Raw genomic sequence first — 13895 nt, 5'->3', positions numbered from 1 at the left:
TGTTTATTTTTGGCTGCATTGGGTCTTCACTGCTGTGCACGGGCTTTCTTTAGCTGAGGTGAGCGGGGGCTACTCTTCGTTGCAGTGCGCGGGCTTCTCATTGCGGTGGCTTCTCTTGTTGCGGAGCATAGGCTCTAGAGCGCAGGCTCAGTAGTTGTGGCGCACGGGCTTAGTTGTTCCGCGGCATGTGGGATCTTCCCGGACCAGGGATCAAAGCCGTGTCCCCTGCATTGTCAGGCGGATTCTTAACCACTGTGCCACGAGGGAAGTCCCAAAACTTTATTTAAAAAAATAATAATAATTATTTATTTGGTTGCCCTGGGTCTTAGTTGTGGCAGGCAGGCCCCTTAGTTGCAGTTTGAGGGCTCCTTTGGTTGCGGCTTACCGGCTCCTTAGTTGAGGCATGCGTGTAGGATCTAGTTCCCTGACCAGGGATCAAACCCAGGCCCCCTGCATTGGGAGCACGGAGTCTTAACCACTGCGCCACCAGGGAAATCCCCAATAAAACTTCATAAAAACAGGCAGTGAGCTGGATTTGGCCCCCTCATTAGAGGCTTGAGAAGAACTTTGAGTAAGCGTGGCTGTCAGTGATTTTGCTACTTGGTAGCCTTGCCTGATGAATAATTCCTTTTCTCTTAACATCAGTTTGGGTGCTTTGTGCAGGGTATGGGTAACAGTGCAGTATAATAGGTAAGAGCATGGCATTTGGAGTCTGACAGAACTGACTCCAAAGTTTATTGCTAGCTGCGTGACCTTGGGCAACTTCAGTTTTCTCATCTGCAAAATGATAGTAGTGGGACAATATGGAGCCGCACATCACAGACCCAATGGAGATGTTAGCTGATCGTTTTAGTCCACGTATTCTCTGCCTTCCTTGCTCGCAGACATCTGTGGTATGGCTTCTTCCCTTAATCCAGAGTAGAAGGTCTTTACATTTTTCTTTTTATTTGCAGTGCTCTCCTGCTCCTCCCATTGAGAGAGGTGGAAGCCTGTCACTTTACTAGGTCGCCTGAGTTTCTCGTTAGCTTTCTTGATGTCGTAGCATCACTGTTTAGTGCTCTCTAATGCTCTTACGTTCTGGCGGTGTTTTGGATGCTGTGTCCATACCATATGGAATTTGGATCCTTAGCCTTGGTCCCTGAGTCCTCCTTGAAGCCCTCTGTTCTTTAGGCTCCATGCAAGCGGCCAGCCGTAAGGTTTCCTCGTTCAGACTCAGCCACTGTTCCCTGATCCTGCCTGATGCTCACACTGTTGTTCCCAGCACCCGTTCTGCTTTTGAGAGGGGTGATGTGTGTTCTCTCTGTTCCCAGGCCCTGTCCAGCAGCGTCAGCTCCAGCAAGCTGTTCTCCAGCAGCACAGCCCCTCACGAGACCTCCTTTGGAGAAGAGGTGGAGGTGCATAACCTCCTTATCATTGACCAGCACACCTTTGAAGGTGCAGATGAGCTCTTTCTGTCATTTTGTACCTACGTCCTCCCTAAGCTAGGCTCTTCTGGGCTCTGCTGTATTCCAGAATTTGATGGACACTGGCAGACCATCCTAGGAGCAGCAGAAAGGGGTGGGGCCTCTGAGTTGGCCATGAGTCCAGAGTGCTGGGCCTCCTCAGGTCAGAATAGGTTGGTGAGGAGACAGGAATAGCAGGAGGCAGATCTACTTCGAGCTGAGCTGTGGGCCTCACAAGTACAGAAGCGTGCTTGCGTGGGGGTTGTCAGCCAGTCGCGTCTCTTCTCCTCCCTTCTAGTGCTCCACGCCCACCAGTTCCTGCAGAACGAGTATGCCCTCAGCCTGGTCTCCTGCAGGTTGGGCAAAGACCCCAACACGTACTTCATCGTGGGCACGGCCATGGTGTACCCTGAAGAGGCGGAGCCCAAGCAGGGTCGTATTGTGGTCTTTCAGTATTCAGATGGTAAGCGGACACAGTCTCCGGCTTTTGAGAGATTTGGAACTGGGAATGTAAGCAGACTCTTCTAGGTTTCAGTCTCAGTTACGCAGAAGAACTTGGGTTAATTGCTGTGACGTGAGACTCATGATGTTTCTCTTAAGCTCTTGATGATCTGAATGAGTTTTGGAGTATGTGAGCAGAGGCACAAATAAAATCTAGCACGTGTTTCTTCCTTTTTCACTCTTTGAAAGGAAGGAAAAACGAGGAGAGGTGAACTATGAATAAGAGAACATGCCGACCAGAACGCGAGTTAGGAATCCTAGTAGGAATCCAGGGTGTGTTTCCCACTTGGCTGCTCAGCCTTTAAGGTCCTCTTCCCAGCGTCAGCACTTTGAGTTCATTTCTACCTCTTTTCCCATCTCCCCTACTCAAGATGGTTCTAAAGACTAGCTGTCAGCCCCGAAATCTCAGAATAGATGGCTGAGATGGAATTTGGTCTCCATCTTGAGGGAGATCTGGAGTCTCAGGGTGGGAGGCACAACCTGAATGCTGTGTAGAATCACTGCACATTTGGGGTTCACACTTCCAGTGGTGGTTAACCCCAGTGTGTACTGACTCTGTATTTCCTGCTTTCAGATGAGTGGTTTTGGGGGCAGGAATTAGAGCCAGAGGGGAAGCATGGGATTCTTTTGATTAGTTAAAGTATGGGCTCATAAAGGAGACTTAAGAGTATCTTTTTTCCCCTAGGAAAACTACAGACTGTGGCTGAAAAGGAGGTGAAAGGGGCTGTGTACTCTATGGTGGAATTTAACGGGAAGTTGTTAGCCAGCATCAACAGCACGGTGAGGCCCCTCCCACTGGTGTCATGCCTTAGGCCTCACACCATTGTCCACAGAACACGTTTCCCTTGTATTTCCTGAAGCTGCACGTGTATCACGATTTTAAGGATAACAAAGTAGTGAGTATGGAGGATGGGGTTGGGAATATGGGGAGCTGGGGTTGGACCAGACAGCAGATTCGGTTATGTGAAGCCCAATCACATCATCCTAAGCGCTGCGGGAATTGAGGAAGGGGTAAGAGCTATGGTCCCTGCGCTTAGAATGTCTCGTGATGTGAGAATATTTCATCTGTGTGGAACAAAATGAGCCAAACCTCATTATCCTGAGTACGTCCCTGAAATACTAGGCCTGTGAAATATGCCACTTCGCTTCCGGCATGACCCCACCTCCTCCCTTGCAAAAAAAAATGAGTTTCATGGTCAAATGCATTTGGGAACTTCTGTATCCTGTATCCTCTTCTTAGAAGCTTCACGGTGCATCTTACCATATTAAAGGTTCTGAGAAGATCAAGAGTAGAGAGACATTATTTAAATACTTTAAATCGACATTCATTCAAGAAATATTAACTGAACACTTGCAGCATACCAGGCACTGTTTTGGTAGTTGGGATGTAGCAGTAGATGAAATGGACAAAGAGCTAGCCTTCTGGGGCCAGTGAGCAAATAGAATACATATGTGTACCCAGGACGATGAGAAATACATGGTGAGAAATAAAAACAGGACAAAAAGCTGAGGGAGTACCAGAGCAAGCATGGGAGGTGGCGCTGTTTTGTCACGTGGTCAGGAGGGTCTTGTTTATACAGTGGCATTCGGGCAGGTTCCTAAAGGAAGGGAGGGAGCAAGCCATGCCTCGGTCTGGGAGAAGACAAGCGCCAGGAGTCCGGGGCCAGCCTGCCTGCACTCTGCACGGGTGGGCGCTGCTGAGTGACGGGAGATGAGTCCGAGAGGCAGCGGAGGGCCAGCACTTGAGGAACCTGATAGGCCGAGTGTGTAAGGCCTTTGGGTTTTACTCTGAGGGTGATGGAGACCTCTAGAGGGTTCGAGCGAATGAGTGACGTGACTGTAGTTATATTTCGAAAAGCTCATTGCGCATCCTGGGAAAGGTCGTAGGGGACCAAGAATAGAGGCAGTGAGATCAGTTAGGAGGCTCTGGTGATGATCCAGATAGCAGTTGATGGTTGCTGGGGGCAGGGTGCTGATAGAGGAGGTGAAGGGTAGTCAGATTCTGCAGATGTTAGTATTGAGGGGCTCTGGTGATGGATTGAAGATGAGGCGTGAGAAGGGAATAAAGGGCCAAGAGTTTTGGCCTGAGTAACAAGGATGGTGTTGCTCTGTACTGATGTGGGGAGATTGTGAGTGGAGCAGGTTTGGAGGGGAAAGGAAAACTGTTCTTTACTCACAACACTTCTGACACCATATGTATGGGGTTTTTAATCCCTATACCAACCAGTTTTCCAACCAGGCGTCCTATAATTTAATTGAATTCTGACATTAGCCACCCAGAGTTAGTGTCAGACCTCACAGGTTTAAGGGCTCAGTCCCACAAGACTGTCCTTACTTCAAACCCCAGTCCCAAGTAGTGGTCCCCAAACTTCTTTCTGACTTGGTACAAAGTCAGGGGTTCCCCAAATTCCCCACCCCCCTTAGGTTTGATAATTTGTTGGAAGGGCTCACAAAATTTGAAATGTTTACTTATATTTGGTGGCATATTACAAAGGATTTTATAAAGGATACAAATTAATAGCCAGATGGAGAGGTGCGTAAGGCAAGGTCCAAAAGGGTCCTGCGGGCAGGAACTTCTGTCTTCGTGGAGTTGGAATGCACTACCCTCCCAGTATGTGGCTGTATTCACCAACCTAAGAACTCTCTGAACCCCATAGTTTAGAGATTTTTATAGAGGCTTCTGTATGTAGGCATGATCCATCATTAAATCAGTCTCCAGCCCCTCTTTCTTCCCTGGAGGATGGGGGTGGGGCTGAAAGTTCCAAGCTTCTGTTCATGGCTTGGTCTTTCTGGTGACCAGCCCCCATCCTGTAGCTATCCAGGAACCACCAAGAATTGCATCATTAGAACGAAAGACGCCTATCACCTAGGAAATTCCAAAGGATTTAGGAGCTCTGTGTAAAACATTCCTATTAGGAAATTACAAAGGTTTTAGGAGCTTTCTGTCAGGAACCGGGGGCAGAGACGAAATGTATATTTCTTCTTATGTTGCAGTGGGGAAACCAGAGGTTTGGTTTTGAAAATGCTAAGTTTCAGTAGTCATCTCAGTGGAGATGTCAGGTAGGTAGGTGGATGAGAGAGGTATGGGTTCTAGCAAGAAGCAGATGGAAGATGCTAGTGTGGCAGTTACTAGGTGGCATGTAAAGCTGAGAGTGGCGGAGATCACCTGAGATCACCTACCTGCTGAGAGTGGGTAGAGGAGAGATCTGAAGACTGAGCCCTGGGGCCCTCCAGCCTTTCAAAGTTGGGACGAGAAGGAAGATCCAGCCAAACAGAGAGGAGGTGCCTAGTGAAGTAGGAGAGGAACCAAGAAAAGTGTTCTGGAAGCCATGGAAAGAAAGTATTTGAAGCAGGAGGGAAGTGATAAACTGCAAGTGCTGTCGGTGGGCCAGATAACATAAGGATCGAGAAATGGCCATTGGTTTAGCTCTTTTGGTTGAGTGGTGGGGATGGAACCTGACTGGAGAGGGTTCAACCAGGGCGAGGAGGCGAGGACAACTAGGATCAGGAAACCCTTCCCGGGAGTTGCAATAAAGAAGAGAGTAATGGGCTAGCTACAGGGGAATGTCAGCACAGGAGAGTTTTTAATTTTTTAAGTTAGGAAATACTGCTGCACATTTCTAGCTGATGGCAATGGTCCATTAAAGGAGAGTTGCTGGAGCCATGTGTTGAGTAGCTAAGGGGCTCTAATGCACAGGTGGTTTAAGCAGGTGGAAATCCTCCTTTGGTTGTGTCCATCTTCTGTGAAGTAGCTGAGAGGAAGGCTGGAAGAGGAGGTATTAGAGTTTTTATTTAGTTAGTTAGTTAGTTTTGGGTCTTCATTGCTACGCGTGGGCTTTCTCTAGTTGTGGCGAGCGAGGGCTACTCTTCGTTGCGGCGCGTGGGCTTCTCATTGCGGTGGCTTCTCTTGTTGCGGAACATGGGCTCTAGGTGCCTGGGCTTCAGTAGTTGTGGCTCGCGGGCTCTAGAGCTCAGGCTCAGCAGTTGTGGCACACGGGCTTAGTTGCTCCACAGCATGTGGGATCTTCCCGGACCAGGACTTGAACTTGTGTCCCCTGCAATCGCAGGTGGATTCTTAACCACTGCACCACCAGGGAAGCCCATGGTATTAGAGTTTTGAGGAGAGTGGAGGAGGTATGAATTTAAAATGAGACCAGTCATGCTGGTTGGTGGTTTTTCCTCAGCTTGTAGTTGAAAATTAATTTTACCGAAGTCTGTTTTTGTTGGGTGAGCATGATCGAGGGAGAGAGGGGCAAGGGAGTGGAGAATCCGTAAGACAAGGATTGTGGTGATGGACTCTGGGCATCTGAGAAGCAGTGAAACTGGGGGCAAAAGATTCTGGAGTTATTTTTAATGACAGGCTCTTAAGGGGTGACCATAGGAATGGACAAGATACGTGGGGAAGAGGGGGGTCAGAAAAGGACAGAGATCAGGGTATTGGAAGGATCTTCTCTGTGAATATTAAAGTCACCAAGAATTACTGGGGTGTTATGTTAGGAGAGAGTGATGGCGTGGGGGTGGAGATGTGACAGTGGGGTAGTTGTCTGGTGGTGTGAACTTGAGAACTGGCATGTTTAGGAGGCAGGCAGGATGCATGGAAGGCTGTCCTCCCTGTAGTCCCAGTGGTACAAGGGACAGTGGGAGAGAGAATAGCCAAGTTGAGAGGGCCACAGAGCCCTTTTGAAAGATCCACATTTCAGTTAGACTGACAAGGGATCGGCTAGAGAGCAGGCTGCCTGTGACTAGTGACCATGTATTCCAGAGGGTACAGTGAACAGATGCAGGAATTGGGAGGGGTCAGATTATAAGACGTCCGTTGCTGTGTAATAGAAATACAGGAGCCCCATGTGTAATTTTAAACTGTCTAGTAGCCACATGAATAAAAGTTCAAAGTAGGTGAAATTAATTTTAGTAATGTGTTTTATTTAACCCAGTACATCTAAAGTATTATTTCAACATGTAATCAATATAAAAAATTATTAGTGAGATAATTTTACATTTTTTTCATACCAAGACTTCCACATCTCGTGTGTGGTTTACACTTAAAGCACATCTCAATTTGGGCTTGCCACATTTCAGGTATTTGTAGCCATGTGGCTAGTGGCTACCATATTGGACAGTGGGGATCTAGGACCTGTTGGGTTGAGAGTGGGAGTCTTGGATTTTGGTGGTGTCTGACCTTGGTCCTGACTATCTCCACGGCAGAAAGGGAGGCTGGGAGTATGAAGAGGGGCGTGTGGGGTGTGTTCCCAGGAGCGTGTGGAGCTCTTGGCCTCTACTTTACTCCACTCTTGGAGGACTGGAGGCCCAGTCAGGCTGGGCTTACCCCAGTCTGGGGTGTTCTGGGCTCCCTTGACCCTGCCGATGGAGGTGTGGTAGCCCTTGTAATTATTACAAATGACTCTTGGAGTGCATACCTGTGGAGCTAGGGTCCTTTGGACACATCTCGAGAAATCGTGGCTTAATATATTCTGTCCAGAGTGTCTGCATGTGCAGAGGCCATGGGTGGGGCTGCCTGGACCCTGAAGGGTCTGCCAGGGCTGGGCTGTGCCGAGTATCTGTTCATCTATCTGCTGATTCTAAAGCATCTTCATTCTTTTGGAGCTGTAGTTGTAACTGAAGAAACACTGCAGTGGAGAAGAAAAAAGGGGTATTTTTTTCCCTTTGGGTGGAGGGGTGGCCACAGACTCCAGTGCTTTAGAGTCCTTTAGCTTCTGTTGGACTTTGCCATGCTATTTTCTTTGCTCATCGGGTTCACGTCAAAAGGTGCAAGGGATGTATGAGTTTTGAGAAGGGGTTAGAAGAGGCAGTTGGTTGGGAGGTGGTCTTGTTCCTTTCTGATCAGGAAATTGGAGATGGATCCTCTTTTTCCAGAGCGATTTCTGTAGGTCAGTTACCAAACTTCAGTCACAAAACCATCTTTTGTCACATGCATAGTATTACTTGCATTAATGTTTACTTAATGTTTTTCTTTACCCTGACTCATTTTCTTACATAAAGGAAAACTTTGTATTATTAGTTTCATGGGCTCATTCTATTTTCATTTTTCATAAATACATAATACTGAAATTAAAAACGTTCATGCAAGTTCCACACCAAAGCACTCCACACCCCACATTGCACTTGGGTAAATGATGCTGCAGATGGAGGCTTAAGGAGGGTTCGGGCCCCTCGAGTTGACAGAAGTGCAATGCCCGTGCCAGGTGCGGCTTTACGAGTGGACGACGGAGAAGGAGCTCCGCACCGAGTGCAACCACTACAACAACATCATGGCCCTGTACCTGAAGACCAAGGGCGACTTCATCCTGGTGGGCGACCTGATGCGCTCGGTGCTGCTGCTGGCCTACAAGCCAATGGAGGGCAACTTCGAAGAGGTAGTGGGGCGGGGACAGACTGCTCCCTTAAGCTGCGACCCCGCGGGTGTTTCTTGGTGGTGAGGGATAATCAAGCCCAGTGAGGGCAGAAAAGTCGTCCCTGGAGCCTACATTCTGCATCCATTAAGTGTTCTTAGAAACCGCCAACAGCTCTGAGTAGGCTCCATTTCTAGGCTGAGTTGGCCAGACTGTGGGGAGAATCTCTCTGAAGGGGTGGTGGTTAAACACGGGGCAGGGCAGGCTCTTGGCCAAGTCTCAGCAATGGCTTCCATGCAAACTGCTGATTGTGTTTCCTTTTGTACCTTGTCTTTTTTAAGATTGCTCGAGACTTTAACCCCAACTGGATGAGTGCTGTGGAAATCTTGGATGATGACAATTTCCTGGGGGCTGAAAATGCCTTTAACTTGTTTGTGTGTCAGAAGGATAGGTGAGTGACCAGCTGTGGGTATGGTCTGTGGGGAATGAGGACGCTGGGTCCTCTCTCAGGCTCCGGTGCTCCTCTTCACAGAGGGTTAGGGTTTCCATGAGGCAGGCAGGCCACAGAGATGAGCTCTTCAGGCTGGATCCTCTGCTGTGGAGCGGGTGGGCTCACCGGGGAATCTGTCCGCTGCACGCAGTCCTTGTCGGGGCCCCGTCGCGGGGACAGAAGTCTGGGTAGTGAGTTTCTCGCATTGCCTTGCAGCGCTGCCACCACTGACGAGGAGCGGCAGCACCTCCAGGAGGTTGGGCTCTTCCACTTGGGCGAGTTTGTCAACGTCTTTTGCCACGGCTCTCTGGTCATGCAGAATCTGGGCGAGACCTCCACCCCTACCCAGGGCTCGGTGCTCTTCGGCACGGTCAACGGCATGATTGGTAAGGGTGACCTCTGTGGGGCGCACCCCGTGCAGGCCTCCTTCCTGAGAGCAGCGTTCCCGTTTTGGGGGACGAGGGAGAGCAGGGTTTCGCGGAGGAGCCTGTGGCCAGCTCTTCCTTCCTCGTGCTGCTGCCTGGTCTGCCCTTGGTGGGCAGTGCCCGCTCTGCAGCTCCCTGTTCCCTTTGCTTCCTCAGGCCTGGTGACCTCACTGTCAGAGAGCTGGTACAACCTCTTGTTGGACATGCAGAATCGACTCAATAAAGTCATCAAAAGTGTGGGCAAGATTGAACACTCCTTATATCCTTCCCAGAGGTGCCCCCTTGCTAGGAAGCACGTCCTGACCCAGGCAGAGAGCTACATTACCCTAAGCAGCCTCTGGAAACTGCTGTCCGTTTAGGAAATGTCTTGACTAGGTTCCCGTGGGGAACAGGCTTTTAAAAAACCTTATGGAAAATTTCAAACACACAGTAGTGGAGAGAACAGTGTATTGAATCCCCATGTACTTATCACCCAGCTTCACTGGTTCATCTTGAAAATGTACATTTTTGTTCCTGAAATGTGTCTGCCTCTGGCCTTTCTGGTGTTGCTTGTCAAACGTAAGTTTAGATCACAACTTCAGAACGTCCTTTCAGAGATCTTGTTGGAGGCGGTAGTGTCTGAGGACCCTCACTAGAGAGGCTAACGGAAGAGGGGAAAAGCAAAGAATGTGCAAGCTCCAGAAGCCCAAGGATCAGCCCCCGTGGGACACTTAGGATCCAAGTACTGCTGGAAGTTTGTTTATTATGGGAGAGAGACAAGGAGCCCGAGGGAGGCGGGGGGTGGGTGGGAGGCGGGAGGGGCGAGGGGTGAGGGGCTCCTGCTATGAGTCCGTGAGGGAGGAGGGAGGCTGATGGGTTGGTTTTTGCCACAACCCGCAGGACTTTTGGCACATCTCTTGTCTTACTGAGCCTCTGTTTGTTTGTTTGTTTATTTTTGGCTGCATTGGGTCTTCGTTGCTGTGCACGAGCTTTCTCTAGTTGTGGTGAGTGGGGGCTACTCTTCGTTGCGGTGCGCGGGCTTCTCATTGCGGTGGCTTCTCGTTGCAGAGCACGGGCTCTAGGCACGTGGGCTTCAGTAGTTGTGGCTCGCAGGCTCAGTAGTTGTGGCTTGTGGACTGTAGAGCGCCGGCTCAGTAGTTGTGGCGCACGGGCGTAGTTGCTCTGCGGCATGTGGGATCTTCCCGGACCAGAGCTTGAACCCATGTCCCCTGCATTGGCAGGAGGATTCTTAACCACTGCGCCACCAGGGAAGTCCCGAGCCTCAGTTTATTAATCTGTGAAGGTCAAGGCTAGACTTAAAGAGTGGTTCTTCCCAGGCAAGCATCCAGTTCACATGGAGCACTTGTAAAAAAAAAAAAAGAACCATCCATACACGTCCAGGCTCTGAACTAAGAGTCATATCTGTATTTTGTTTTAATCTGTATTTTTTTATTTTTAAATTTGTTTTGGCCTCGCTGCACGGCTTGCGGGATCTTAGTTCCCCAACCAGGGATCGAACACACGCCCTTGGCATTGAAAGTGCAGAGTCCTAACCACTGGACCACCAGGGAATTCCCTGTATTTTTTTAATGTTATTTTGACGATTACTCCAGTTAAGAACCATTGGATGAGGTAATAGCTTATAGGTCTTTGAAATTCTAACACTGTCCCAAAGGCCATGTGACTTTTAGTTGAAAATGTTTCCTGTTTATCCTGGTGATAGTTTTAGATTGTGGTCTTGTGCAGAGGTGGGGGTGACTCATAGTAAGGGTACTTATTTCCAGATAATTGGCACTTTCCTTAACTCACCTGTCCACCTGGAGATCCTTTCATACTGAACGGAAGACAGAACCAGCCACAGGCTTCATCGATGGGGACTTGATTGAGAGCTTCCTGGACATCAGCCGGCCCAAGATGCAGGAGGTTGTGGCAAACCTGCAGGTGAGCTGCTCAGGGTTTAGCCCTGGGCCAGTTTCTCAAGTCCCTTGCAGGGCCGGGCATACCAGGAGGCCGGCAGAACTCCGGGGCCTCCCCTCCCTCGGTCCCCACGTGCTAACGGCCCTTTTCAAGTTTTCTTCTACCCACGTGGGAAGGTGGGGTCCAAGGGCAAGGAGATAAAGCTGAGGCTCGTGGGTTCCCCCGTCAGGCAGCAAACACTGTAACTTTAGCAATGAGGGCACATTTGGGCATGTCTGGGATCTCTGGCAGACCCGTAGGAAGGGGGCAGGGTCGGGATCCTGTAGGGAAGAGAAGTTTCCATGGCGCTTGGGTTTGGGGCATTGCTCACTGGACATGGTGCCTCTGGGGAAGTATATACTGGGTGGCAGGCTCTGGGCAGCTTCGCTGTCAACAGACCTTGCTGACCTGAACCCCCAAGGAGAGGTGTGGGCTTCCGACTGTGAGTCCTTCGTCCCTGCCATGACAGTGGTAGAATGGGGCGCCTCCCTTGTGGTGGACATCCCCTTCCTCAGGGGAGGGAGAGCACCCTCTCAGCCTTCACAGCCTCTCCTCCTGCCCCTTCCTCGTTGCAGTTTGACGATGGCAGTGGAATGAAGCGAGAAGCCACTGCGGATGACCTGATCAAGGTTGTGGAGGAGTTAACTCGGATCCATTAGCCGAGGGCAGGAATCCCCTTTCCCAGGCCCTCTCTGAAGGCTTTGCCCTCCTGCTCTCCTCCTCCTCCCCTGCTGTTGTCTCTTGGCTATGGGAAATCTTTCCCTAGGCCAGCTGCCCTAGAATCCACGGCCTACCTGTGTGGAAACAGGGATTTTGTAGAACTAAAACCAGTTCGCTGGAGACCTGGGAAAGGACTGAAGGTGAAATATTTTCTCCCTGGATTTTTACCAGTCTCACATGATTCCAGCCATCACCTTGGGCCACCAAGCCTTGATTGGTGTAGCCAGTTGTCCTCCTTCCAGGGAGCAATTTTGCAGCTCTTTGGCTGAAAGGAAGCTGTGTGTGTGTGTGTGTGTGTGTGTGTGTGTGTGTGTGTGTGTGTGTGTGTGTGTGTGTGTGTGTGTGTGTGTGTGTGTGTGTGTGTGTGTGTGTGTGTGTGTCCCACACTCATGCATTGTCCTCACTATCTTTTTATTTAGGTTGGGGGTGTGGGGAGGTTGTGGGTAGGGAGGAGGGGCGGGAGGGGTTCGTCGTCTTTGAAATGAGAGCTTCCTTTGCTTTCTTCTCTTGCCTCTGAGAGCTTTGGTCTGGAGGGCTGACCACCAGACAGTGGGCTGCTTGAGTAGAAAACCTGCAGATGGTGGATGATCTCCAAGCCACAGCCTTTTTGTCTCTGGGGAACTGCCTTCCTCAGAGGGAAGGAGGTGGGGAGACGTGAATTGGTGGTTAGTTTCTGAGTTTTACCTAATAAAGTAGAGTCTAAGAAGGATCCATTTGTTTCTGCTTTTCTTCCCCTGCTCGGCTCTCCAGCATCCCAGTCACTCTGTGCCCAGTTTACTGCAAGCTCCATTCCCTCCTTCACAGCCACTGCAGCAGTCCCTTGTCCTTGCTGCTGGAACGCTCCTTTCAAGTAGCGAACTGTCGTCTGTACATCTCCTTTGTCAGGTGATCGCTCTTGGTGGGATCCCAAGGATGGTGGATGTCAGGTTTTTGAAATTCAGTGGTCTTTGGTTGCCCTTGACTCTGTAGTCATCGTTTGATTCCCAGGTGCCTGTGCTAGTAATGTGCGGGGCCTGGGGGTTGCTAGGCCTGCCTTTCCTTACGTCATTTTACAGCCAGTTGTATATGGAACATTCAGCCAACTAGCCCCCCAGGCACTGCTCCTCACGCACTGCCCAGCTTCCTGTTGCCACAACGGGCTTTGGATTCTGATTTTATTTCTCCTGGTTTAATTGAGTAAACCTTTGGTGCCTTAGGTTTGAAAATACAGGAGAAGGGCACATTTGGGGTTCACCCTTCTATCCAGCACACAGAGCCTGTCTTCTTTCAGCTCAGTGGGTCAGAGTGTCTGGGCCCATATTTCCACCAGTGATCCAGTGGGAATAAAGGCTGCTCTGTCCCAACAGTGGAGCAGGGTTGATCCCAGGCATATTGGCTGGCTCCTTTAAGACCAGCCTTTGATACAGTGTCAGGAAAATTGTGGTTTCAAGTTCAAACTGTGGTTTTGAGAGATTCTAGCTTAAAAGGAAAAGAGCAAGGAAGCATCTCTGCTTTGGGGGTCTTCCGGAGTAAGTTTCCTTCCCTGGAAGCATTCCTTGTGTTTCTTTACGGTTCTTTTCCCCTTACTCTCCTGGGGTTTCTGAGGGTGGAGGATAAGCGTCTTAGGGGAAAAAATAATCATCTCTCAAAAACCACAGTTTGAACTTGAAACTCAACACTGTGATTTGAATTCTTCAAGTCATGGTTTGAATTGAAAAGGCTGCCCCCATGCCAGAGACCAGCTTTAGTGAGGCAGGCAAGCAACGGCCTCCAGATTGTGATGATTTAAAAAATGTAATCCTAGATGGGAGGATTGACTATAAGGTGCCAAGGTCAGAAAAACAGAATGTGGTGGGATTATGATTCTGATGCTTTTCAGTGGTCTGACCTGCAGCCACGGAGACCTGCTACGTTCAGTAGAAGGTTATTACTTAACCAGTGGCTTCAGTCTTGACTCTGGAAACTGGAGTCCTTGTAGTTTTTTGTTTCCTACAATCCTGGGTATATTCACTCCGGACTGAATTCCAGCAGTCCTTTGGAGACTGATGCTCTA

General features: G+C 49.6%; 1 protein-coding gene across 1 annotated transcript in view; it reads left to right on the top strand.

Moving 5' to 3' along the window:
• The window catches only part of DDB1 (damage specific DNA binding protein 1), a 31283-nt gene extending 18711 nt beyond the window's left edge, over window positions 1-12572 (top strand). Inside the window, exons 19-27 of the mRNA XM_082659966.1 lie at window positions 1311-1434; window positions 1741-1905; window positions 2629-2723; window positions 8147-8317; window positions 8635-8744; window positions 9000-9169; window positions 9365-9467; window positions 11005-11128; window positions 11719-12572. Coding sequence (XP_082516092.1) covers window positions 1311-1434; window positions 1741-1905; window positions 2629-2723; window positions 8147-8317; window positions 8635-8744; window positions 9000-9169; window positions 9365-9467; window positions 11005-11128; window positions 11719-11802 — 1146 coding nt within the window. The 3' untranslated portion in view covers window positions 11803-12572. The remainder of the gene's footprint in view (window positions 1-1310; window positions 1435-1740; window positions 1906-2628; window positions 2724-8146; window positions 8318-8634; window positions 8745-8999; window positions 9170-9364; window positions 9468-11004; window positions 11129-11718) is intronic.
• The last annotated feature ends 1323 nt before the right edge of the window (window positions 12573-13895 follow it).

Source organism: Grampus griseus (assembly GCF_964374135.1).
Source record: "Grampus griseus genome assembly, chromosome: 8".
Taxonomy (NCBI): domain Eukaryota; kingdom Metazoa; phylum Chordata; class Mammalia; order Artiodactyla; family Delphinidae; genus Grampus; species Grampus griseus.
This window is presented reverse-complemented; position numbering and strand designations above follow the sequence as displayed.